The 26,668-nt window shown below is 27.7% G+C and overlaps 1 protein-coding gene across 4 annotated transcripts; it reads left to right on the forward strand.

Moving 5' to 3' along the window:
* The first annotated feature begins 65 nt into the window (after positions 1-65).
* LOC147812760 (uncharacterized) lies at positions 66-26,668 on the forward strand. 4 transcript variants are annotated; one of them, XM_087158764.1, is made up of 6 exons: positions 66-225; positions 2,253-2,327; positions 6,448-6,510; positions 14,360-14,448; positions 21,482-21,538; positions 26,280-26,668. In XM_087158764.1, exons 1-5 carry the CDS (start codon positions 187-189, stop codon positions 21,504-21,506), a joined length of 291 nt encoding a protein of 96 aa, XP_087014890.1. In that variant the 5' UTR covers positions 66-186; the 3' UTR covers positions 21,507-21,538; positions 26,280-26,668. The 4 variants fall into 4 exon arrangements, 3 of the variants coding, with proteins under 3 accessions (XP_087014890.1, XP_087014889.1, XP_087014888.1); XR_015432417.1 differs by lacking the exons at positions 21,482-21,538; positions 26,280-26,668 and adding exons at positions 12,448-12,564; positions 17,090-17,139 and having other exon boundaries at positions 92-225; XM_087158763.1 differs by lacking the exon at positions 26,280-26,668 and having other exon boundaries at positions 74-225; positions 21,482-21,705.

Genomic DNA, 26,668 nt, shown 5'->3' on the forward strand with positions numbered 1-26,668 from the left:
AGTAAAATAAAATTTTTCTTTGTTGACCTTTGTTTGTACTTTGTTTTCTTTGTTGAAGTAGGAATTGACTTTAAAAAACTTTTCTTTTTTATATTACTTATTTTCATGCAATTTTAATTGCTAAATAAATTTAATTTCTTCCACAGTTCATCACTTGAAAGAGAAGAAGAATTCATTCAGCATTGTATGGATAATCTAATGAAGGCATCTGAACAAACTAAAGAAGTAATATATTTTTAAAAAATATTTTTTTCCTTTGTCCACGCCACTGAACCATAGTCAAGCACAGAGTACAATTTTTTAAAGCTCTTTATTTAAATATTCATGGTAGGAATGCTATGTAATTTTCATCCCAGTGCAGCACCTGAGCTGGCACCTCTTTCTCTTATAGTTTGTCTAAAGTAAGAACTCCTCTAGACATTCGTCTGGACCCATAGCGGTGACTATGGTAATGAGGTATTACTATTTCGAGTATGGTTGCAGGATCATTGCTTAGGACATGTTTTTGCTCCAGCCGGCAAGAAGAAGGAAATCTTTTTCATCTGTCTATTGCGTTAGACATAGAGTGAAGAGAAGCTACCTTCTCTAAAATCTGCTATTCTTATTTCCATAACAGCAGACAGCCTCAGAGTTTGTAGCAGGGGGAGTTCTTACCGTAGACAAACTATAACTTCCATACCACAACCCAGAAGATTTTCAGCCTCGATGGGTGTAATCTGCAACTTACTGCAACCACACTGGTCGCTTACTTGACTGCTAGGATTGAACTCACAACCACCAGCAGAGTGAGCGACAGCCTCACAGAAGCTCTTTTTGTTTGCCTTTATAATGACTTACAATAGTTTATGATAACTTTTAATTTTAAGCATCTTTTAAAAATTCTGCTGAAATGCAAAATACTTTGCTCTTCATATATTGGTTTATTGAAACAAGATTGCAATTTATATTTAAAAAAAGCATAAAAATTATGTTAAGCTAGTACCATAAAATTTGGATAACTCAAATTATTATCGAAATTGAAAATTCATGGTGAGTTAACAGTTAATCATAACTGTAAGGTATCATAATGATACCTTACAGTTATGATATCTTACTTACTCTCATGTGCAACTGCTGCATTTTGCAATATATTCTCCATTTCAGGCTTCATTTTCCACCCTCTGATATGGAATCAAAAAATCTCTTGTTTGTTTTATAATGGCTAATATGATCAAGAAAAGAATTCTTTGTCAGATACTAGTTATTTCATCATGATCGTTTAAATCTTGAAAATATTTTTTTAGTGCTTAAAAAGTACTTAAAAGTTACTTATTTTTTGTTGAAAGATTTGGCTATTTGCCCTAAAACAGCATTTTATTCGTTAAAAGAAACACCTCAAAAAGTGAAAACTCAAATTCCAAATGTGAACGTTATAATAAATTTTTCAGAAATACCATAAAAGTATAAAGATTCATGTATCGCACATCACAATTTGTATTCACGTGATTTAAAATTTACACATCGTGATTTATATTTGTCCGATTTAAAAAATGACTCATGGCGATCTGCATTCAAGTGGTTTTTAAAAAATCACGCATCACATCTATCTTTGTGCGATTTAAAAAACACATCTAACTTTGTGCATATCATGATTTGAATTCACTTGAATTTAAAATCACAAAGTGCGATCCGTATTCGTGCAATTTAAAGATTCCTACAATGAGATCCATTTGTGCAATTTAAAAATTGTTAATCATGAAACACATTAGCATGTTTTTAAAAAAAATTTACGTTATAATCCATATTGGTATGATCAATACTCGGGTGATTTAAAAATCACATGCGATCCGCATTCGTGTAAATTAAAGAATCACAGAACATGATCAGATTTCATTAGATTTGAAAGTCCCACATCAATATTTTTAATCACAACATCCCACGACGTGATTTATATCACAGGATTTAAATATTAAACTTTGTGCTTTGTATTTAAAGGAATAAATAAATCTCAAATTGGATGTGATTTAAAAATCATATTCACTTAATTTTTTAAAATCTCTCATCATGGTCTATTATAAACAATTCATTATCCTATGTGAAATGTTTAAAACTGTAAAATTTTCTAATTTTTGACTATGCTGATTTTGGTTTAAAAAATTTTCTTGTTAATATTTTTTTTCTGTTTAAGAACATGAGTTCAAATATTTTATTTTCTAACAACTTCAATAGAAATAATTTTCTGTTTGATTTTCTGAAACTTGTGTTGTTTTTAGTTTGATCTGGGAAAAAATTTTATTCCTAATCTGGCTGCAGGAAGACCATTAGTAAAATCTAGATCTCAGCTGATGGTATGTTTTGTTTTATGTATATTTTTATATTAGATTCTTTATTAAATAAATATAATTTATGTAATCTTTTAAAAAAGAAGCATTAGTTAATGTGTGATTTTTTTATGCAAAACTACTTATTAAGTACAGTGCATCAAGTTCAAAAAAATACTTTAATAATTTTTGATGCAACTAAATAATAAATAATAGAACAAGAAATAATTTCACAAAATTATGATCTGTATGAAACTCTTTAGATAAACGAGTTTCGTGCAATTTTGTTTTATTTTCTAAAATAGTTCTTAAGACATATGCAAAAAGTAAAATTAACATTAAAGAACCAAACATTTGACTGGTTTCTATTGGGATCAGATTTAAGAGATGTCCTCCTTGAGTTATTTGAAAACGTTTTCGTGACTGATTTTTCTGTTTAAAATATTGTCTATACAAATTTCTTTGCATAATTTAGGCCGTTAATAATTCTAAACAGGGTTCCCACGGTACTTGAAAGTCTTTGAATTTGGTTTAAAAAAATCAGGGCCCTGTAAAGTCCTTGAATTCTGCCATAGGGTACTTGAAAAGTACTTGATTTTTTAGGAATTAAAATCCTACTAATTTTTCATACAAAAAAGTAGTAAAAAAATAATAAATAAATTCAAAGGAAAATTATAGAAATTAAGATTGATGCAATTTTTAATACTTGAAGTGAAAAGGAGTTTTAAAGAAGATGCAAAATGTTTCCCTCCTAGATTTTTCAAACCAGATTGTTTATCGCTCTGATGTTTTGAAAGCTGAAATTTCTAGCAAATTTTAGGTTTTGTAGTCATTAGTTTGCGAATGATATATAGTGTTTAATTGATTTGAAATGTGTTTAATTTGAAAATATGTTTAATGTGTTGACTTCATTATTATGACAGGTTAATATTGTTATCCTATTTGTTCTTTTAATTTACGTACGAAAGATGATTAATTTTATATCATTTATACAGGGTATCCGCGCACCTGGAAAGTCTTGAAAAATCATGGAAAGTCATGAATTTCAGTATTGAACTAAATTTTTCATGAAATGTCATGATTTTTACTATGTTTTTGAAAAAATCATGGAAAGTCATGGATTTAGGTCTCCGAAAAATGTAATTTTTAAAATGGAATCCCCCCCCCCCCAAATTTCATCCTGTTCTAAATATCATCACTCAAAACAAAACTCAACAAAATCATCACTCAATCATATTTTATTAGAATATAAAATGATTTTATCATGTTCTTTAAAAATTATGGTGTTCCTTCAACATATGAAAGAAACAACATCATTACTAGAGCGAATCTTTTTAAACTCTCTCTTCTGGGATTTACGAATTTTTTTTTATTTTTTTAATTTTATCAATTTAAAATTCTAGTTGAAGCAAACCAGTCAGTGATTAATTTTTTTTATTCCGAAATGAGAACAGAAAAATCAGGAGTATTTCTTTCCTTTCGGATGAACAAGAAAAGTATCTTTAGAATATAATTCTGCAGGAAAAAAATTTTTTTGCTTTTGTATTTTTTCTGCTATTTTATTGTTTCAACTCTTTCTTTACTCTGTTTTTTAAATTTAAAATCTATAAATATGAAGATGCAGAGTATAAGTTTTGATTATACCTATCATTTCGAATAATGTTCTTATAATGCTTTTTTAAAATTGTTGCATTTTTGTTGGAGACGATAGTAACTTCGTTAAGTCATGAAAAATTCTTGGAATTAGTCATGGAAAATCATGAAAAGTCATGAATTTGAAAATCTAAAATGTAGCAGATACCCTGTTTATAATCAAATTTTTACATTTAGGTTTTACTGCTAATGAATAAAATTTATTCTACAGGTTTCATTGATTATGAATAAGCATCGTGATTCACATTAAACTAATTCTTGATATACAGATCGGAATTCATATAAAAGGATCTACGAATTATGGTTTAACTGAAAGTGATTAAGGAATCACATATCGATTTGCAAATTACTCATCAAACTTCATATTAATGTATTTTATAAATCACACATCATGATTCCCATTAAGTGATTTATCAATCACATATCATGATTTCAATTAAAGTTATTTCTGAAATATATAACGTGATAAATATTTAAGTAATTTCAGAATCATGCCTCACAATTCTCATTCTAGTAGTTTACAAATCACATTGCGATTCATAAAAGAGAAATTTAAGAATTACTGCCCACAATTCTCATCAAAATGATTCAAGAATTACACATAGCTGTTCTATATTAAGAACCTTTTGAATCACAAATTGCAATTTACATCATAATGTAAACTATTAGCTAATCACGCAGAATTCGCATTAAAGTGATTTATGTATCTCACATTTTGATTTATGTCTTGTTAGTTCATGCATTTTCTATCATTTGCTATTCATATTATTCCGATTTAAAAAAACATTTGCCACAATTCTATTTTAATGTACAAATCACACACTGTGCTACGTGATTTACGCAATCTTCGAGACTTCACCTTTCTTATAATTTTGATTCACATATAGTATATCTAGATTCGTATAAATGCGATTTAAAAATTACGCTTAGTGAAAATTAGGTATATTCACTAAATTTTAAAATTCACACTAATGTAATATGCATTATACATTCATTCAGTTTCATTAATTCTAATTCACTTCATTAAATTTTTCATAACGTTTCGCTGATGCTAGTTTTAAATGTTGGCTAGTATCCTATGTCAATTGGAGTTTTTTTTTTTTTTTTTTTTTTTTTTTTTTTTTTTTTTTTTTGTTAATTGGAAGTGATTTGAAACAGCTATCTAACTGTCAACCATTTGTATTATTAGCTGATAAATTTAATAAATATTTTTTTTTTTTTGTCAAATAAGAATTGTGATTTAAAAATATACAATTTCTAGGCAGGGTAAAATCTGGTTGACATGTACTTTAGCATATAACAATGCCGAATAGGTCCTTGAAAAATTTGATTTTAGGTCCTTGAAAGTCATTGAAAAGTCCTTGAATTTTTTATTAAAAATTGAGTGGGAACCCTGCTAAAGTTATTAACATTTTATATTAGTACTGAAAATCTAATCATTAAATCAAACATTTTTCAGCTGTTACTTTCTTTCTTTGACTCATTAAAACTTTTAGTATTGTAACTTTTGTTTTAGATTTGTTATATTTGTTTACAGTAAGTAAATAAGATTTTGAGTATTGAAAAGTATTTAGTTAAAATCTTCAAATTCATAATTTTCTAGTTATCATCTTCTGAATAATTTGTTTTATTTGTTTATAACAAGCATAATAAAGTAAGAAAAAATAATAGTAAAATAAGAATCTATTTCATTTTGCTTGATAAATTTGTTTTTGCATTTTATTAAAACTTTAAATTCTGCAGTAAACTATATTTCTCATTCTTATCTTTTAGATTTGTAACCAATGCACTTTTATTGATAGATATTTTTATTAAATTATCTGCTGACAAATTTGTAAGGTGTTCTTGCACTGCTTCAGTCTATATCATGCAATATATATGACAGATTAAAACTTGAATCAAAATCGCTTTTTGAATTATTAATTTAAATTCCTTTACAAATATTTTATTAGAAAGACTTTGTAAAAACTTTTCACCCAACAAAACTGTAGGATGTGTAGTTATTGAATAATAAAAAAATTCAAGTACGTAAACTATTTGAAAATGAGTTATTGTTCTGTGAACTTTTTTTAAAAGATTATTCCACTTTAGTTGAAAACAAATTCAGAAAGCTCTAAATTTATAATGCAAGTAATATCAGTTCACTGTAATTTTCCTTGCATTTTGTTTTTCTAAAAACTTACATTTCCTTTTTTTTAAAAATCACGAACTCTTAAAACAGTTTTGGCATTTATAATTTTTTTTTCAGCAAAAGGAAATGCTATTTTATTGTTAAAAAAATTTTAACTAGAAAATTTTAATATTTTGACTGATACAAATAAAATACAACTAATTTCATGCAAAAATTAGAGAAACTAGTGGATATTAAACAATTTAAGGTATCGAAGAAAGTGCATACTGTATCAGAGAGTGATTTAAAAGCATTGCTTGTTTATTTATTTAGTTTTCTTCCTTGCACCAAAAAGTTAAATTTAACTGAATATTCTATTTATAGAACTTGAAGAATGAAGTGTTTGTTGAAGTTATTGAAAAAATGGTGGTCCATATTTCTGAAGAGGTAATAAATTATTCGATATCAAAACATAGTTAGTTTAAAATTTTACAACATGTCTTAGTTAGTTTATCCATTTTATATGAATTAACATTAAAAAAAATTTATATGTTTCGCATTCTATGAAATGAAATGATTGTAGTAATAAATGTTTTTCATAAAACATTTTTTTACTGCAAGGAATATTCGTGCATATTTTATTCTTTCATGTATGTATTAAAAAATTTTTTATTTATAAAGTGAAAGAAATTTATTTTAAAGCCCATTTGTTTTAGTAATATAAAAATGTACTATAAGAACTTTGAATATCGTTGCTATAGCAATCCCCCAAAAGTCCTATTTTTTTTCTTTCTGCAAATACTTTGTAGAAAGAAATATAGAAAGAATAGTGATATTTTTTACTACAATTATTTTTTAAATTCAAGAAATATTCGTGCATATTTTATATTTTCATGTATGTGTTAAAATTGTTTTTTATTTACAAGGTGAAAGAAATTTGTTTTAAAGCACTTTTACTTTGGAAACATGAAATATTTTATTTCATAGGAGCTTTGAATATTGTTACAAATTTTGCTGCTTTAGCATCCCACCAATAGTCTTATTTTTCTTTCTACAATTTGTTTCCTTCTACAAATACATTGCATAAAAAAAAGAATAGTCATATTTTTCTTTCTAAAAATACTTTTTTTTAATGCAAGGAATATTCATGCAGATTTAATATTTTCATGTATGCATTAAAATTGTTATTATTTACAAAGTAAAAAATAATTATTTTAAAGTACATTTACTTTGAAAACATAAAAATGTATTATTTTGTAAAATCTTTGAATATTGTTACAAGTTTTGCTGCTTTAGCAACCCCAAAAGTAGTCGTATTTTTCTTTCTACAAAAGAAAAAAACCTTGTTGGAAATTTTGTGAGCGTTAAACTGCATGAGACTTTGCTGGAAACACTTTTTTATCAATATCTTTTTAATGAGTTAAAATGATCGCCAATTTAGGTTCAGTTGCTCTAAGCAAATAATTTGTTTTAAACTTATGGTTTTTGTACTAAAGATATAGTTGCTTCTCTGACTTAGAATTTTCTATGTTAAATTTTGAACTTAACAAAGAATAATGTTTAAAAAAACATGCTTAAAATAAGTGTTTTGTTTAATGTGAAAAGCAAGTGTTTTAAAGGGATATTCTGGTTAGCAGTGTACAGGTCTCGTGTTCGTGAAAACGGGATTCTGGGTGTGGCAGAAGTCAAATTCTTGGTTATGTGCCACTAGAAAACAAATGCAATCACACCCTAATGGCCTACAACAACAATAAGTGTTTTAAACATAACTCTGATTTTCAAAGACACCAATTATTACCAAGCCAATTCCTACCCATTCTTTGTAAAGCGGTGGCTCAATTTATAAAAGCATAGTTTATTTCTTAACTAAATAATCCTTGCATAATTGTTTTACATTATGTATCTAAATTTATATTTAAGTACTGCTTATGGGTGTATACTTTTGAAATTATATAAAGAGAAGACCTATGAACTTATTACTCTTTTTTATTATAATGTTACCACGCTTAAAACCTTTTGATTTGTTGAATTTGATATTTTTACAAATTATTCCTTACCTCGACATTTTCTGAATATCATTTCTATGTCGCTTTTCTTAAAAGTGCAATGCCATCATTTCTTAGATATTCGTAAAACAATGCTGAGTTATTTCAAAATGTGTTGTTGTACTGGGGGATTGTTGAAATAAATTGAGGCTATTTTCTTTTTAATTCAAAATTATTTTCTATTCAATTTATTGCTTTATTTTTCCTTTCTATGTGTAGTTTTTTTGGAAAATAACTATTTAAATATTTTTTTTATTGAAACGATTGAGAATTACCAATGTAAATACCATCTGAAATAGCATTTTGAACTGATTAGTAAATTTTTTTGTAGTTATCTATTTTCCTTAAAAAAATTTAAAAAATCAGGATGTGCTTTTTAATATTGATATTTCTTTAAATTTATTTCTCTCTAAACACAAAACTTTCAAGAATAACGAAAAATTTGAAGATTATTGCTTAAGACTAAAGTGACAAAGAATTATCAATCTAAATGGCTAGCAGCTCTTTGTCAATTCTTTGAGTGCTCTAATAAATTAAGTTTTGATATATTACATATTTTGTTAAGCTATATATATACAATCGGACCTCTATTTAAGGATGACACTAAATCCTGATAATAAATTCGATACATGGAAAATTCGTTAAAAAGGAAATACCTTTTTAAATACTAACACTAAACAGGTATTAAATTAATAAACACTAGACATCATTAAAATAGCAATTGATACACCTTTATCTTGTAAACTAGTATGTACTATTTATTTTATAATTTGTAAGCAGGAATAGAGGTAAACATTATTCAGTGTTATACTGTCATGTTACATACGTTTTCAACTAAAGAAAGTTATATTTATGCATAAAATTACAGCTGCATTTATTATATAAATAATTTTGCACATGCATTCTTAAGTTTAATTGCTACTGATAAAATCTGTTAATTTTGTCTGAGTTTTTTGTTAATAATGCGAACAATAAAGGAAAGGGATTTTACTGCTTTCTCTAAAGGTTAAATGGCTTCAAAAATCAATTCAAGGTCATTTTCTCCATAAAATACATCCACAAGTTTGAAATATTTTTAGAAATAGGGATAGGTGGTTCTCAAAGAAAAATTCATTAAATAGAAGTCCAACTATATATATATATATATATATATATATATATATATATATATATATATATATATATATATATATATATATATATATATATATATATATATACAGTAGAACCCGTTTAAGAAGTTTTTCAAGGGAGTGGAAAGAAATGACTTATTAAACGGGAAAACTTATTAAACGGTGAAACTTAAAAACACATTAATAAAAAACTAAAAAATTTGAAATTGTGTAACTTATATTAAATTCTCAGCCTAATGAAATAAATATTGAATTTTAATATTCATTTAGAAAAAAAATTGCTAATAAATAAAAACAAAGTAACCTACTTTATTTTTTGTTTCATACAATGTAATATACGTTGTTACAATAATTGACTAGATTTCTGTGAAAAAAAATCGTGTAAAGTGGTTTGTTTTTGTCTTTTCTCACCTACCTTTAAGTGAAAATTGTCCAACTGCTGTAAAAATTTAAACATTTCCGGGGGTACATTTTCAACAGTGTAAATAAATTTCCTAAAAGTATCCAGCCCTTTCCTGGCATCAGAAAAGCTAGGTGGTTTAGCAATATCTTCCTCAGTTTCACTGAATTCTTCTGTATCATTTGTAACATCACAAATATCCTCTAATGTCAGCATATCACAAGGTAAAATTTCGTCGTCAACGGATACATATTCTTCAAACGATGCTGTGAAATTAAGTTTATTTTTGAATGACTTCCAATCATTAACAAAATTTACGTTTGTTTCTTCGTCTTCATCTGATATTTCATATTCAGCTTCTAAGAGATATTCTTCAGTTGTATCTCCGTCAGAGAATCCAGCTTTCCGAAAACAGTTAGCAATGGCAGATGGTGTTATTAATTCCCATGCTGATACAATTAACTCAATCGCTTCTAACATATTGACTTTTTTTAGCTCTCCAGTATTTTCAAGTTCTTCCAGCATCCGTTTCACAAGTCGCATTTTATAATGCTGCTTAAATACCTTAATAACTCCCTGATCCATTGGTTGTAGAACAGAAGTAGAATTTGGTGGTAAGAACTGCAACTTGATGTTAGTGTACTTATTCTCCTTGGAATGAGCAGCGCAGTTGTCTACGAAGATTATGATGCTTCGTTTTTCTTTTCGCATCTTACTGTCTAATTTTTTCAAATACGTTTCAAAAATTTTAATTGTCATCCAGGATTTTTGATTACTGTCATAATCACAAGGCAGTGACTTAACATTTCGAAAGCATCTTGGTTTTTTCGATTTACCGATAACTAAAATCGGTAATTTTTCTATACCATTCATACTGGCCCCAACTAAAATTGTCAAACGTTCTTTACTGTTTTTTCCGCCATGACAGGGTTCACCTTTAAAGGCAAAAGTTTTATCTGGTAAAAGATTGAAAAACAGTCCACATTCATCCATGTTAAAAATGTTCTTTGGTTGATACCCTGAAATAATTTCAGGTAATTTAGCTTTCCATTCTTCAGCTTCTTGTAAATCAACGCTGTTACAATCTCCTTTAATTGTTTTATAAACTAGACCAGCTCTTTTTTTCATCCGATCAATCCAACCATTGGAAGGCGTAAAATCAACATTCAATTTCTCCGCAATCTCTAATGCTTTTCCTCTAAGAAGAGTTCCGTTGACAGGTATGTTGGCGGATCTTGCTTGTTTAAACCATATCATCAGTTTCTCTTCAATATTTTCGTATTTTCCTTTCTTCACTTTTTTTACTTTCTGGGATGCACCGGAACAAGAAGAGTTTAAAATGATGTCTTTCTTAGCAATAATGCCATTTAACGTAGTAACAGGAAGATCTAAATTTTTTGCTATTTGAACTCGTGTTAATTGAGGATAGCTGTCAACAGCTTTTAAAATTTTTACTTTGTCATCAATAGATAGAGCTTTACGCTTAATGCCTTTACAGGACATTTTCCACAAAAATCAAACTTTTTACGATGATTTTTAAGATAACATAAGCGCCTACACTAAGAAAATTTTCAACGAAATGCTGCTAAATGTTTAGATGTATCTTTCTCTTCAGTTATTGAATGGGTGTGGACAGCAGTGAAGTTCGTGAGTCACCAGGCTATTCATTTAAGGTGAACACAATGACAAAGCTGTTCCCTGCATTCTTATCAGTTTCATAGTTCATCTAAAGGTTCACATTCCTTTGCTCACACCTGTTCCTGATAAGTCACCTTTTTTTGTAACAAAGGAGTGATGAAGGTCAGTGGTCAGTACCCATACATGTGTTTGTAAGGGCAAGTTAAAACTAAATAAGACATTTTAAATAAAATTTTAAAAAATTGAAATTAGGAGTGGAAACTTCTTAAACGGGAAAAAAACTTCTTATAAAAGTAAATTTAACATTATGGTAATTGGTTTTATTAAAAAATAACTTCTTACGCGGGAAAACTTCTTAAAAGGGAACTTTTTAAGCGGGTTCCACTGTGTATATATATATATATATATATATATATATATATATATATATATATATATATATATATATATATATATATGCGTATATATTCCACATATATATATATATTTATCTGTGGGAGTTAGTGTAGCATAGGAGTAAATAACGACGATAATTTAGCAAACATAACAATTTAATAGAAATAAAAAGGATAGAAGGATATAACAGTTAACATTATTGACATGACTCGTGAGAGCTGCCTTCGCGCAGTGGTCTCCGGAATGCACGTGAATAAGAAAAAGATTGTTTAAAAATTGGTTTATATTTTGTAATTTTTGCTTAAGAATTATTTCTTCTTAGGAAAATAGTTTGAAGCACAGATAAAGTCTAAAACAATATTGCATGACATTTTATAAGACTAAAAAGGATATTTTTGAAGTAGCTTCTTTTGTATCTGCGTCATATCAGTTGAGTTCTATAAAATTGTCTTTGTAGAGTTCAAAAGTTAGTTAATTTAATATGAAAATTTTCCTTCTTTCCAAAAAAAAAATTGATTGCTGCTTCTGTGGAAATTTTTTTTCTGACCTTGGATCAACTATTTTAAGTAAGATATCATCTCTTAACTTTATAAATGCAATTTATTTTTAGTTAATTTGGAAACTTTTCATTTTTTTGGAAATAATGTTTGTAGTAGTTTTTAATTAAAGAAAAGTAGTTTTGCTTTATTTTACTTATTGTTAAATGTGTGATTCGTTTTTTTAAGCACAGCTTGGTGAATTTCTTACCATTTTAAAACTTATTAATTTGCAGGGAATAATTCAAAAGTACGAATTGCATGGAATGATACTCTTGAAAAGCTTCTTACCGCTTAGTCATAAAATAACTGTGAATTTGAAGATAATTTAAAACAAGGTGACGTAATGAAAGGTAATTTTTATTTTAGCAAAATTTAACTTGTTTTTTACATTTTTTAAAAATTTTGGAAGATTATTTTTTTTTTTTGATTAATATTCTTATTTATTTACTGTTCTATTATTTATAAGTAACAAACTTTTAAAAAAAAGAAATTTGTAATTTCTTATTTTCATAATTTGTGTCTGTATGAAGTTATAAATAAAAATAATTAATTCTTTAACTGTTTAACATTTGTTTTAGATTAATTTAAGTTTTTTTTAATGAATAAATAATTCTTTTCGTTGATAATTATTTTGAGTGCCTGTTTCTTTTGACGTAAACATTTGTAATAATTTTAGTTTTTAATGCATTGCTAATACATGATAGTTATGCAGAGGGTGCGTAGCGTTTCTAAAAAGGGCTTATTTTTGATTTATGTTTTTTGAAAGCCCTTAAAGGTGCTTTTTTATTCGGGATATGTAAAATGAGCTTAATTTTCTGTGCAATATTTATCAGAAACTGGTTATTTTATCATGATTATGTAAAGTTTTTGAATTTTATTGATTTTTATGTTAATAAATTAAGAACTTTAAACGATAGAAAAAAATAATTGTTACTACTGCACAGATCCTAATTATGTTGTTTTTTTTCGAAAGTGATTAAAAATATTTTTTGAGTGATAAAAAAGTACTTAAAAGGTGCTTATTTTTGCTGAAAAGTCTGACTGCGCACCCTGTATGTCTTCAGCAGAAAATCAGTTTGAATTTTTTTTTATTTTATTTTTATTACATTACATGCACAAAACTAAAAATATTCGAATGTGAACTTCAAATTAAAATATAAAAATTTTGATATGATTTTAATATTCTCTGTTAGAAATAATATTCTCTGTTTGAAGTTGTATTTAATTTGAAAAATTGTTTACATTCCTTTGAATTAAGCTGTTTTTATAATATGAATGTGACGTGATGAATAATAAGATAGATTTAATTTTATTTTCACATCTAATAAATTAACTGTTAAGAAATGAAGTATATTAAATTAATAACAAATAATATTTCTACTGCCAATGAATAATATTTAAGTGTACTAAAATGCTGAGGCTTTCATAAATTCAAAGTTTAGCATGCAGTTAGATAAACTATTAAATATTTTTGAGAATACTATTTATAGTTTCAACTTATTTTTAGTTTCTTTCATTATACAATTGATGATTTCTACATCAATGTGTTATAAATCAATTTAACATATGGAATATTTTCTTAAATTCTGTTTCATATTTTTTTTTAAATTTCTATATTTTATAATATATTTCTTCTAACTATTTTTTGCTAGACTTAGAGACTTCACCCCTTGCTTATTATAATCATAAACCCCTGAGTTTGATTCGCAGTCATATTCTTTTTCTTCTCACTAAACATTCACATCACAATCAACACGGCACTGAGCCACAATAGAAATAATTTTGCTAACATTTAATATTTTAGTCACCTGTATAACGAAAATAATTATTTGTTTCTTATTCCCTTTGATCTCTACCTAATTATGCCAATTTAGTTTTGTGAAAAAGAGTTTGATCTATAATACTATCTTTCTATAAAAGATTATTCATTCTACCTTTTATGTTATAAACATATAGTTGATTGTGATTTTACTTTTTATATTTTACTTCTTTGAAGCTTTTTTAATAGACTTAAATCATAATCTTAAAAATTGCAATATTTTCTAGCTTTATTGCATTTTTTAGATATCCTATCTTTTATGTGCTGATAATATGTAATGGTTTATAATTGTTTGAAATTGTTAATGATTGTTAATTTTTTTTCAGGTCAAAGCAATGACTTATTATTCCACGACTAGTGCATCATTTGTGCCATTTAGACTGCTTTCGATTGTTGAAGATGTGGATAAAAACAGGTGACTTTCTTTTCTCTTAACTGCTGAATATTATTAAATTTGTTATTTAAAGGATAATTTTAATTAAAACTCGGTTTGTAATAACATTGCTTTTTTTTTAATCATTATAATCTGAATTGATTATTAATTTTTAATCCAAAAAAGAACATGCTTTTTTATTAACTTGAATTATTGTATTAACTATTCATTTTTTATTAACTTGCAAGCTAACTTTAGATACTATAGCCTATTTTAGAGCTTAGCAAATGTGCCAATTTTAGCATAATTTACAATGCATGTCAATTTTTTTTTAAATTTATTTTAAGGTTTAATATTATGGATGTAAACATATTCTTGTCACTAATGTTTGATATTTTTCTTAATATAACTATGCAGAATACAAATTGATTTTATGATCTTTTAATTCTTTTTCACATTATTCTGTAACTACTATATTGCAATGCAATACAAAAAAGCTAGCTGTTTTTTTTTTTTTTTTTTTTTTTTTTTTTTTTTTTTCGAAAATTAAATAAAGTAAAATAAGGATTTTTTTAAAGAAATATTTATAAACATAGCTGTATTTTTTTATTCTGTATTTTACTTGCAATAGGTAGGATAAATAATCTATTATTGATAATTTTTCTAATAAGTGATTTATATGTATAAAAAGAATGACTGCTTGGTTTCCAAATCCTTCTAAATATTTAAAGTAGCCAAATCGAATCTCATAAAATTCAAGATCAAATATTCCTTAAAACATTTATTTACATCCTTAAAACATCCAAATAGACAACTATGCACGCCAATAACTTCACAGTTAACTCTCTGAGTAAAATATTATTCATTTTATTAATGGCAGGTAAGTTTTTACCTTACAAAAAAATGAAATTAGTAGGAACAAGCAAAATACAATTGTATTTTGCAGAAGCTTTTCCTGATCCCAGGGTTACAAATTACAATCAATCTGTAGTTACTCATATTGTTATTGCCTAAAAGAAATTTTTTAATGTACATGATAGCAATAAATAATATTTATTCTGAAATCTATTAACAATAAGAAATTCTTTTTAATTCATTATTTTGGTTTCATCACATGTTTTCTTTGCAATATTTTTTAAATACGGTCGGACTTCTTTTTAACGAACTTCACTTTTGCGAATTTCTCTATTTTGCGATTTTTTTCCTTCAAGAAACTAAGAACATTTTGGAAATTTCTTGGTAAAATAACTTCCAAATAGAAGTGAATTTTCTATTTAACGAACTTTTCTTTGAGATCCATATGTTTTAAATGTTCTGAAATATTTCCCAAAATATTTCAGAACATTTTTTGAAATGTTCTTTTGAAATGTTTGGTCTTGCTGACGCATTTTATGAAGGAAATGACCTTGAATTGATTTTTTAAGCCACATAACTTTTAGAGAAAGCAGTAAAATCCCTTTCCCTTTTTGTTTACATTTCAAACAAAACGGAGACGAAATTAACAGATTTTATCAGTAGCAATTAAACTTAAGAACGCATGTGGTGATGTATGTTTAAAATTACTTTTATACTGAATGCAGCTATAATTTTATACATAAATTTAGCATTTTTTTAGTTGAAAATGTAGGTAGCATGTACTGGATAATGTTTTTCTCTATTCTTGCTTTCCATGCAGATTTCTTTTATGCTTAAGATTTATAAAATAAATAGTAGATGCTAGTTTACAAGATAAAGGTGTAGCCATTGCTATTTTAATTTAGTGTTTATGATTTTATAACCTGTTTGGTGTTGTTTATGTATTTCAAAAGGTGATTATCTATTTAGCTAATTTTCTTTGTAACAAATTTATTCTCGGGATTTAGCGGCTTTGTTAAATATAGGTTTGACTGTAATGTAATGATAGAACACACTGATTGTGCTTGTCAACCCTTTCAGATAGCTTCGCTGTTTGAGCTGATTTTACTCGCTCATTAAATACTAGTTCCTTGCAGTACTGTTTTTAATTCTTTCTTGGAAATTTTGTAAAACCTTTCATTTCCAACTTCTTGGTATACTACCTAGTAGTACTGAAATACTACCAAGTAGTTTTTCCGTACTACTACTTGGAAATTAGATTTGGACTGGATAATTCATTGAATTTTTCTATGTACACAAAAATATAAATTCAATGTTTGGAGTTGCAACAGTTTAACATATTGGACACCGTATGGCATTGATGAATGCCTCAGCTCATGGATTAAATAAGACAGTGTGACTCTTTATTAGAATATTTCTCTTTCGTGTACAAACTATTAAGTGATCTGCATAGATTGTGCATCATGAAAACAAAAAAAAAGTCTTAATTATATTGTAACCTGTGTATATTAAGAAACAAAATTAAAACACAAGTATAGCTCAGTTTGCTGGTTTACATTGAAAGTTAGCTTTTAACTTTTTACTTCTGCCCAACTATAGATCAGTTTCTTTCAGCGTTTTGTTGCCAATGAGAGAAAAAGAAGTTTCATGAACTTAGTGATAGCATGCATATAGTGTTATAAATAAATTCTTTCTGTTATACAAGAAAAATTACCTTTGATTAACTAAACATTAAATTTTGAAAGTTGGTTAATCTGATGTTTATTCGATTCATTTTAAATTAATTAATACAAAAAAATATATATTTGAACATATTTTTTTTCTATAGGGATTGTGATTTAACTCTACAATTGTCTTGTAATTTGCCATCTAACATGGAAGCATTGAATGCTGTACTACATATACCTGTGCCATCTACTACTAGAAAGTATTTATTTGTTAAATATTAATAATCTATAATTTATTTTATAATCCAATAGCTTCAATTGTAATTTCAAAATGAACATATATCTCTGTCTTTGTTCCTTATTATTTTATTTTCCTTATTAAGTTAAAATAATTTATTTCACCACTATCTTACTAATTTAATTTTTTTCAATCAATAATTTATATTACTTTTAAATTACTTATATACAATATGCTTCTGATTTGTAATTATTTTAATAAATTAAGATCTAAAAATAGACAAGGTTTAAAGTACTCATAATTTTTTTTTTAATTTTAAACTATTTATCTTAAACTGCTGTGTTTAAGAAGAAAAAAACAATTGGAGTATATTGGAAGTGACAACTATAGTAACAGCTGAAATAGAGATCGAAAGTTCTAATCTATTCAGTTGGTTAGACTTTCTTTTAAATTAATGCATTTTCTATTGTTAGTCATCAATTTTTGAAGAGCCTTACACACTGAGTTGTGTGTTTTGGTTGAAAATATGAGATGTCAAAGTTATAACAAAATGTCTACATTTTTAAATTATGAGTGTCAAATGAAAGACTCTGCTGTCATCATATGATCCCTCTTTTTGTAAGAACTACTAGTATGTGTGCTAATTTTGTTTACTTCCCCCTGACAGAATCATGGTGACAAGGCGCCGTTGTCGCAGGACACAAAATTTTTCCTTTAGAAAGTTAAAAAATATTTGGTTTTCTTCTCTGCAAATGTTTTCGATCTATTTTTTTTAAATTACTATTGATTTCCACAGTTTTTAAAATCCTATATTTTTAATACGATATTATTTATTACAACAACTGAATCTCAAAATAAAATATTCGCATTTAGTAACTTCTTTTTAAAGAGTCTGATTCGAGTGATTTTGTCATAAATTTTTTTTTTGGTAGTTACTGCAACTGATTTCCCGATTTTTCTAATGTCATGATTTACAAAATGCGAAAAAGAAAATAATTAGTGTGTTTTCCCAATACAAAATGCAAGAATATCATCTAAAATATTAAATGTTTAAATAAAAAGGTATGTAATTTTATTTTTACCGGAAGTTTTTTTGTTGAAGTTGATGATTTTGTTACTTTAAATTAGTAACATGTATATTTTTTATTTTTAAAAGTATCTTGCAGAAAGATATTAGTATTATAGAGGAATGTTGCAAAAAACCCCAAAAAAATTCTGCCACAGGGGTTTACTTATTGATGAAGACATTTTTTTAAATACATAGTGAGCTTGTAATTTATTTTTAAAAACTTGATTATAAATTTACATAGGAATTTTACTATCTGATGCAATTTTAGTATTTAAAGTAAACAATATTGGGTTATTGGTGTTTTTGCACATTTCTTCCCCTCCCATTTTTATTTAGCAAATAATTGCACGATGAATCTATTAAGACATAAAATGTATTGCAGTGGTCGGAAGCAACGCACTATACGTAGTGAAACTACTGTAGTCACTACATTATTTTGTAGTTTGTTGTGTAGTATGATACTGTTTTACCAAAGTAGGATAGTGACATGGTACAATGCGTTTTTAAAGAGTACTTAAAGGTGCTTATTTTTGATTTTCGTTACTTAAAACCCCTTAAAGGTACTGTTGTCATTGAGTGTTTTTAAAAAGTGCTTAACTTTCCCTTTTCGAAAATGAGATTTTTTTTGGTCCATAGCCATAGACCATCAGTCCATAGCGTATGAAAGCGCCAATCATTTTGCATGTTTTATGTAATACTTGAGGGTCTGCATGTGTGTCTACTGAGCTAGGATCGGTGAGATTATTGCACTCTCGTTTGCAACTCTTTGCTAGATATTCTTTAGTTTATCCGGTAAAACAAATTTATGGTCCAAACAACCTTTGGCTAATTTTTGTCCTAGAAATCACGAGTTCAACTTTACATTCAAGCGATAGCCCATTGAAGGAAATTAGTAGATCACTCTTGCTCAACAAACTTTTTCGTAGTCTGCTTATTCACCAAAAATAAGTTAAGCTGTTTCTGAACTTTGAAATAAAATTAACTATAAAATTCTGAACTTTGCTACAAAAAGTTAGCTTATTGTAAGATCGTGAACTCACTTTCACCCACCAAAGCTTTTGAAACAAGCAAAAGTTATAATAATTTTTTTTTATTTATTTATTTTTTATTTATTTATTTTTTTTTTTTTAGATTAACAGAGAGAGGGACAGTTATCCTGGGGACCGGAACTGCCGAGGGCCGATCAGAATTCCTTACGAAAATATATTCATTAATGTTCTTTTTCTTTCAAAGAAAATGGTAGATAATTTCTTTTTATTTATACAAAAACTACAATTTAGTGTGAAATCCTTGAAATTTAACAAATTATGAAAACTTTCTGAACTAGGAAATGGGGGTTGGTAGGAAGGGTTTAGGAAAACCTAAAGCCCAATGAAAAAATATTTGCAAATAGCTAAATAAATAAAAATAATATGCATCGGTATTCTTGTAAGAGAGAAATCCTAATTTTCGAGAAATTGGTCTACTAAATTTAATGATATGCACAGTCTATCTAATATGAATAGTCTATTTAAACTTTACATCCCAGAATTTTCAGTATCAAATTAATTCAAACATTAAAGTATGTAAAGTATATATATAAGTATAATCTTATGTCATTTAATTTTAAAAAACAAGTTTTTTTTAACAGTTTTTATAGAAAAGTTTAAATTTAAAAATATTTACCAGGAAAATTTATAAATTATCAATACAAATATACTATATTAAATAAAACTGATGATCCTTTACTGTTGTTTTCTGAATTATATATATTCAGCAATATATACTATTCTATAAAGAATAAGAATGTTAAAAAAAAAAACTGTTCTACACGTTCTTAAATCACATTCATTCATTGAGATTAAGTCGGCATGGGACTTAAATATCTTCATTTTAATTTACACTGAATTGAACAGTAAGAAACTTATCTTACCGTATCCATAATAGTATGCGATCATGAAATCGAAAGTTCTCAGTTCACCGAAATAATGTTGGAAGTTCGTTGATAAGGAAAGCATTAATGAAAAAAAAAATGTTTTGAAATGTTGTTTGCGTTCTGTTAAAAAAAGATTTACAGATGTTCTAGATTAGTTTGTCAAGTTTTTCAGCTTTTTTCTTAGAGAAATTTTGTTTCCCATTTGCTGGTGGGAAAAAACAAGTCCTACCTATGCAGATATTCTGATGTTACTGAATGAAAACTTGATAAATAGTAGCCTGAAAATTTCTGCCCCGCTAGAGGGTATATTCACACGTTGCGATTGCGTATTTTTTTAAAAAAATATTTTAGCAATTGGTTATTTTATTTTATAACCGTCGTTAAACAGCCGACTCCATTTTGGGTTTACTACTATTAATGTTCAACTTCGAAGCCTTAAAATTTTGAACCCACTCCAGAAGACTAGGGAACTCCAGGATCAATTATGGGGTGAAATTTGCCTTCGAGGAAATTTTGATGGAACTAACCAGCATTTGCTTTACATGGACGTTATAGGAAAACCGAGAAACACTCCCACGGTTAGCCTAACGACAAGGGAACGTTAACCCACCATTCGTCTACAAAAAATATGATATAAATGAAATTTTACGCTAAGGGTGCGTAAGTCAAGTTTGTCTCGTGAGCTAACCACATTTTAATATTAATCGCCCCATTTAAATAATTCTTCCTGTCCCTAAATTATTGTTTTAAAAATAATCCATTTAAATTTTTCCCGGCTTCTACTAAATAAAAGCAGTTGAAACTAGATTTCATAATAGAAATATACGTAGATTAATATGGTATAAAAAATTTATACCTTAATTGAATTTTTTTCCATCCACAATGAAATAATAAAAATTAATAAATAATTATTAAAAATTATTGTTTTTGCATGAAATGATCTTTGGGTAAATGAGTTTTATGAGTGTGTAAAATCTAATTAGAAATTGCTAAATTAGTCATTAAAGCATGATTAGAAACGCTAAAAGTGAAAATAATGTAAAGGGGACCAAATTTTCATCCGTTCCTTATTAGAGCCACAAAATCTATATTGCGGCATATTTAGAAGGTTAGGAATTCAAATATGCAAAAGAATTATATGTGTATTCAGAGAAAGTACATTTTTGTGCCCGATTTCGAGAAAGTCCGATCATTTAGAACAAAATTTATTCAGAGTGATTTTTTTTTTTTGCTCACGGTACACATTTATATTGTATAACAAGAAAGTCATGAATTTATTAATGTTTCTTTAATTTTGTGATTTGATTGCTATTTCTTATTTTTTATTTCAGGTGGTCACCTTTAATTTTCTGGTAAAGAGTTACAGGTCCTCCTTTGGCAAGATCGAGGTGAAACAACTAAGGCTACTATTTTTAGGGTTAAAGAGAGAATAGAAGGGCTAGGTCACACTCCTTTGAAGAGACTCGTGCCGCTCCAATCTTCTGATTTCACCAGTGACGTCAGGGTGGCGAAAGTCTCAGCTTCTCGCTTTACAAATAAACTGTTTCGCATCTAATTAGCGTCTTTTTTAAACTTATTTCAAAACATTCATTGTTTTCTATATTTTTTTTAAATATTTATTTTAAAGGTTATTTTCTTCACACCTGTTTGCAAAAATTTAACAGTAGTAGCCAATAACATCTCGCACTATAGCGACCGGCAAGAATTATTATAAAACACAAAATGAGAAAACACAATTTTCTATTTTTTATTCCAGAAAATATAAAGGTGTCATCAAATGAGGTATAAAATATACTGGAAGAATTTATTCTGCTGTGAATAAAAGTATTATATTTCATGTTTTTTGTTTAGACGTTTAAGGATAACTTTAAACAGAAAAGAAAAAAAATTCTGAACATCAAAGAAAAAAAATCCTGGTCAAAGAATATTAAATCCTGAACTTCAAAAATTTTCATATCCTCTAGTTCTGATTTTTGAGATCTGTGTGCGGCTTGACGTCATGAGATGGGGAATCATAGCTTCAGCTTTGAGTATGAAATGAACCAGCCCTTCTTCATCTTCTCTTTAGCCCTGACTATTTTTATTTTACAAAAAATAGCCAAAAAGTGACCTTTTCAGGAAAAAATTATACTCATTTTAGAAATATACGACGGTTGTAAATAATATATAATTACCAAACTATCGAGTAGCGTCAAATCTAATTATCAAATTCAAATAGCAATATCAGAACTCAAAACACCTTGCGAGAAAAGCCGAAAAACAATAAATAAAAGCTCAGGAAACCTATATGAATTTGTAATGCAGCCGTCGGAACCAACATCTATAAGTGAAAATTAATTGTCCTAATCGCGTGTCGTTATTCGCAAACGCAACGACCTATAGAAGGCATTGTTATTTGAGAGGATTGGCTGCTATAAGAATAACACGTTCAGTTAGTTGCAGTAGAGATTTTTCCAATGTGGCATGATTACGTCCCTTATATATAATGATTTACTAAATTTGAAAAAAAAATTTTATTCCTTCTTATGCAGTTGACAAATCTCGAAATAGAATCTATATTTTTTAAAGAAGGAATAAATAAAAAAATTTGTATTGATATTCTTGTAAGAGAGAAATCCTAAATCTCGAGAAAGTGGTCTACTAAATTTCATGATATGAATAGTCTATTTAAACTTTACATCCCATAATTTTCTGGATCGAATTACTTCAAATATTACTTAAGCATGTAATTACTTAAAGCATGTAAAGTATACATAAACTATAATCTTACGGTATTTAATTTTTAAAAAAAAAAGTTTTTGACAATTTTTGTAGAAAATTTAAATTTTTAATAAAAAAAAATTATTACTTATAAACTGAAAAGCGTTTAATAAAGTTTTAAAAAAATTGAAATATATTGAAATTAAAGCTTTGCACATTGAGTTGATTTTTCTCTTTTAAAGTTCTTTATCAGACCTAGAAAACCATTCTGCAAAAAACTATCATGAAATTAAAAGAAAAAATTGTTTACAAATAAGTTTTCTTATTATAAAATCATAACACTTACCTGCTTTTTAAATCCAGAGAATCCCAAAATAAAATGTTCGTTGATTTAAAAATTTTATTCTCCAATATATACCTAGAATATCACTTCATAACTTTAAGATGACATATACTATGAAATGTTATAATTGTTAGGTCTTGATATGAATTTCAATATGTAATTTAAAAACAGATTAGCTGATTTCCAGTTGAAAGTGATCATTCAAAATTAAAAAGTACTTACCAAGAAAACATTAAAACTGTAGTAATAATCCACATAAATGTACTACTTCAAGTAAATCTGCTGATCCTTTACTGTTTTTCGATTTATATGTATGTTGTTCTATAAGGAAGAATGTTCAAGAACTGTTTTACACGCTCAAGTCAAAATTCTTGATGGTCCATTGAAACTTTTTTGATGGTTTATGCTGGTTTTAGAGCGATTCTTGGTCACCATCATCCTATATTTTCCATTTCGTTTTCATGGTTTGTTTTCTTTTCATTTTCCATATGCTAACAAACTTGTATCATTCCATGATGGAAAATGCTACTTTTATACTATTATGGTTAACTAACTATAAACCGTGATAGTTTCAACTATACATTTTCATGATGGTTTAGTGGGAATCCTTGTTGGTTCTCAGGAATATATTATCCAAACAATTAGGTTTTTTTTATGGTGGACCATCATAAATCAGTCCAAATTCCTACATTGAAGAGGAGGTTGCTTATGCTGGTTACCATCAAGATTATGTTGGTCCATCAATGGTAAACCATCAAAAATTTTGACTTGGGCGGTTCTGAAATCCCATTTATTTATTGAGATGAAGTAGGCAAGGAACTTAAATATCATCATATTAATATAAATTGAATTGATCATTAAGAAATTTATTTTGCCGTAATATACTTACGTAATAGTATGCCATCACGAATTCGAAAGTTCCCATTTCACTGAAATGATGTTCGTTTATCAGAAAAGTATTAATGAAAAAATGTTCTTGAAATGTTACTTGCGTTCTGTTTCGAAAAGATTTACCGATGTTCTAGATTGCTTTGTCAAGTTCATCAGCTTTTTTCTTAGGGAAATTTTGTTTCCTCTTTTCTGATGGAAAAAAACACGTCCTACCTATGCTTAGTTATTCTTAGGGCACTGAATGAAAATCTAATGAATAATGGTCTGAAAATTTCCTCCGCTCTAGAGGGCGTATTCATGCGTTGTAATCACAAATAACATATATCAGAATCTTAGAATTAAAAATAAACAAATGGGGATTTGATCGGACGGAGAAAAAAACGATTGGTAAACAAAGCTAATTTAGTGTGGAATGTGGCATATTAAGTTCGCCAGAATATGATTATAATTTAAAATTCTTGTGTCGTTATGTCATATAAAAAATTATTGGAATTTGAAAACCAATTAAGAAATGGTCAGAAAAGCATCACGATTGTGTATTTGCTAATAAAGCTTGTCTAAGAATGATTTGGTCACTGTAAAAGCTCAAAGTCTAGTAAATCATAGGAGCTATCGGTAAAACCTAATACTCGCCAAAGTGACCCATTAAAAGCCCTAAGTCTCTTTTAATATAATTCGGACTTTTACCAAGGATTCTGATAAAACCTAAGATTATCCGGTTAAAGTTCAAAACCTTAAGATAAGACTTTATAATATATATTATTATATAATATATATTATTAAGATAAGACTTTTCATTCGCAGATATATTGGGTACTGTTACGTTATAGGACACCACTACATCATGGTGAACGAATTCAAGACTACAAACGCAACCCTTCATCTCGATGGGCAGTATTAGGAACAGCAGGAGCAATGACACTTTAAATTTTAAAAAAATCAGTGTTAGGTATACCGGACAAACGTATGCAGATCTATAATTGTTAACTTTAAAAAATAATAAATTAATGAGTGGTATCTATCTATATATGCATCTAAATTCGTTGCCAAGAGGAAGGATAAAAACAGGTCTTAGGCAAGGGAAGAGGACACAATATTTACTTAATAATTATTAGAGAGAAAGCGATCTTCCAAGTGACACGAAATCAAATCGCTCCTCAATAAAAGTTAGGGAGAGTTTCGCAAAGTAAATTCGTAAAATGTTTCGTTTTAGGGGATAAGGGAAATTTTAATTCAAATTGGTCTATTAAAAAGGTCAAGGGATAAAAGTATTTCTCACTAGTTAGCAAAAGGAAAAACGATAAAATGTTAATCAATGCATGACTTGAAGCCAAAAATAGATTAAAAGACAGGATGTGAATATTAAAGTGTGAGAAAAAGCATTGTATAGAATAATAAGTTAAAAAGATTTAGGTAAATGAATTACTAAGATTAGTTGAAGCTTTTTAAGTTATATATGTCGATAGATAGATACAAGGCCAACGATTAAAGACTTCAAATTATTAACCAAAAAATTTGTTGAATATCAAACGCATTAGCCAAGTTTCAAAATTCTAAGCCAAAGGCAAATCGTAGTGTTTTATGATTGATTTTTCTCATAGAAAACTTCAAATGCAAATTTACTATGAATTGAAATATTTTATAAAATGCGAATTCATAGTAAATTTGCGTTTCTTATCTTGCGTTTTGCAGTCGGGGAGAAGTAAATGAGCAATGAATTGGTGAGAGGATGATTGTAAGATATCAAATATCACTGAAGTATATATAAATGGAAATTTGACACATCCCAGTTTCGTTGGCTTACTAATTCTCCTTAGTAGATTGAGTCTAACTAATTCTAGATTTAACCTAGGACGAATCTAAAAATTTATTTTTTCATAGAATAGAGGTTTTATTAGTTAAATGCCCAGAACTGTTGCTATGACGTCATTAGTTATTTTGCACCCCCCCTCCTCCCCCACTATCCATATTCTCTGCAGAAAGGAGAGAGAGTACTGAATTTGAGGTAGTACACATCTGTTGTTACATAGACACGTTTTTCTAGAAAATCTTAACAATGCTGCAACCGAACGTTTAGGGGATCAGGGACACTCGAGGTCTACAAACGCAGTTAAATACACCCTATGCAACATCAGTAAATCTTTTGTTAGGAAGTTCTTAAAGGGTGTACTGAAACTTTTCTCGTGTTGTTCTAGGCAATCCAACTCTGACGATGAATCCTCAGTTGTTTTTCTCTCCAAGTATGCAGAATAACACAAAGATTTAGTGGAAAATAGATCAGTTTGCAAAAGCCTATCAAAAGTGAGAAGAAATTCTACAGAAATGGCGAAGATAAGTTGTTTTCGAATCCTGATGAAAAACCCGAAGAGAGAATTTTCTTTTAAAGTCATCAACTTTCGTATTTTGCTTTATGACAAAATGGCGGAAGCAAGAATCTGTGTTTAACATTCATGTTATACGTTTGACACGATGGAGCCGGATCCGGTTCCGCTATATTTATGTTAAAATAACTAAAAAATTAGATATTATACTATATGATATATTGTGAATGCTAAACCAGTTGATGTAAGTAAAATATATTCTG

This window comes from Parasteatoda tepidariorum, chromosome 3 (genome assembly GCF_982258835.1).
Source record: "Parasteatoda tepidariorum strain Cologne lab strain chromosome 3, Ptep-v5.0, whole genome shotgun sequence".
Classification (NCBI taxonomy): domain Eukaryota; kingdom Metazoa; phylum Arthropoda; class Arachnida; order Araneae; family Theridiidae; genus Parasteatoda; species Parasteatoda tepidariorum.

What these genes read in the sequence shown, in the direction of transcription:
- LOC147812760 (XM_087158762.1), top strand. Translation starts at nt 187, where the DNA reads ATGGATAATCTAATGAAGGCATCTGAACAAACTAAAGAA. An exon ending in CATCTGAACAAACTAAAGAA is followed by an intron (nt 226 to 2,252) that starts GTAATATATTTT and finishes TGTTGTTTTTAG; the next exon opens with TTTGATCTGGGAAAAAATTT. An exon ending in GAAGATGTGGATAAAAACAG is followed by an intron (nt 14,449 to 17,089) that starts GTGACTTTCTTT and finishes TTTTTTCTATAG; the next exon opens with GGATTGTGATTTAACTCTAC.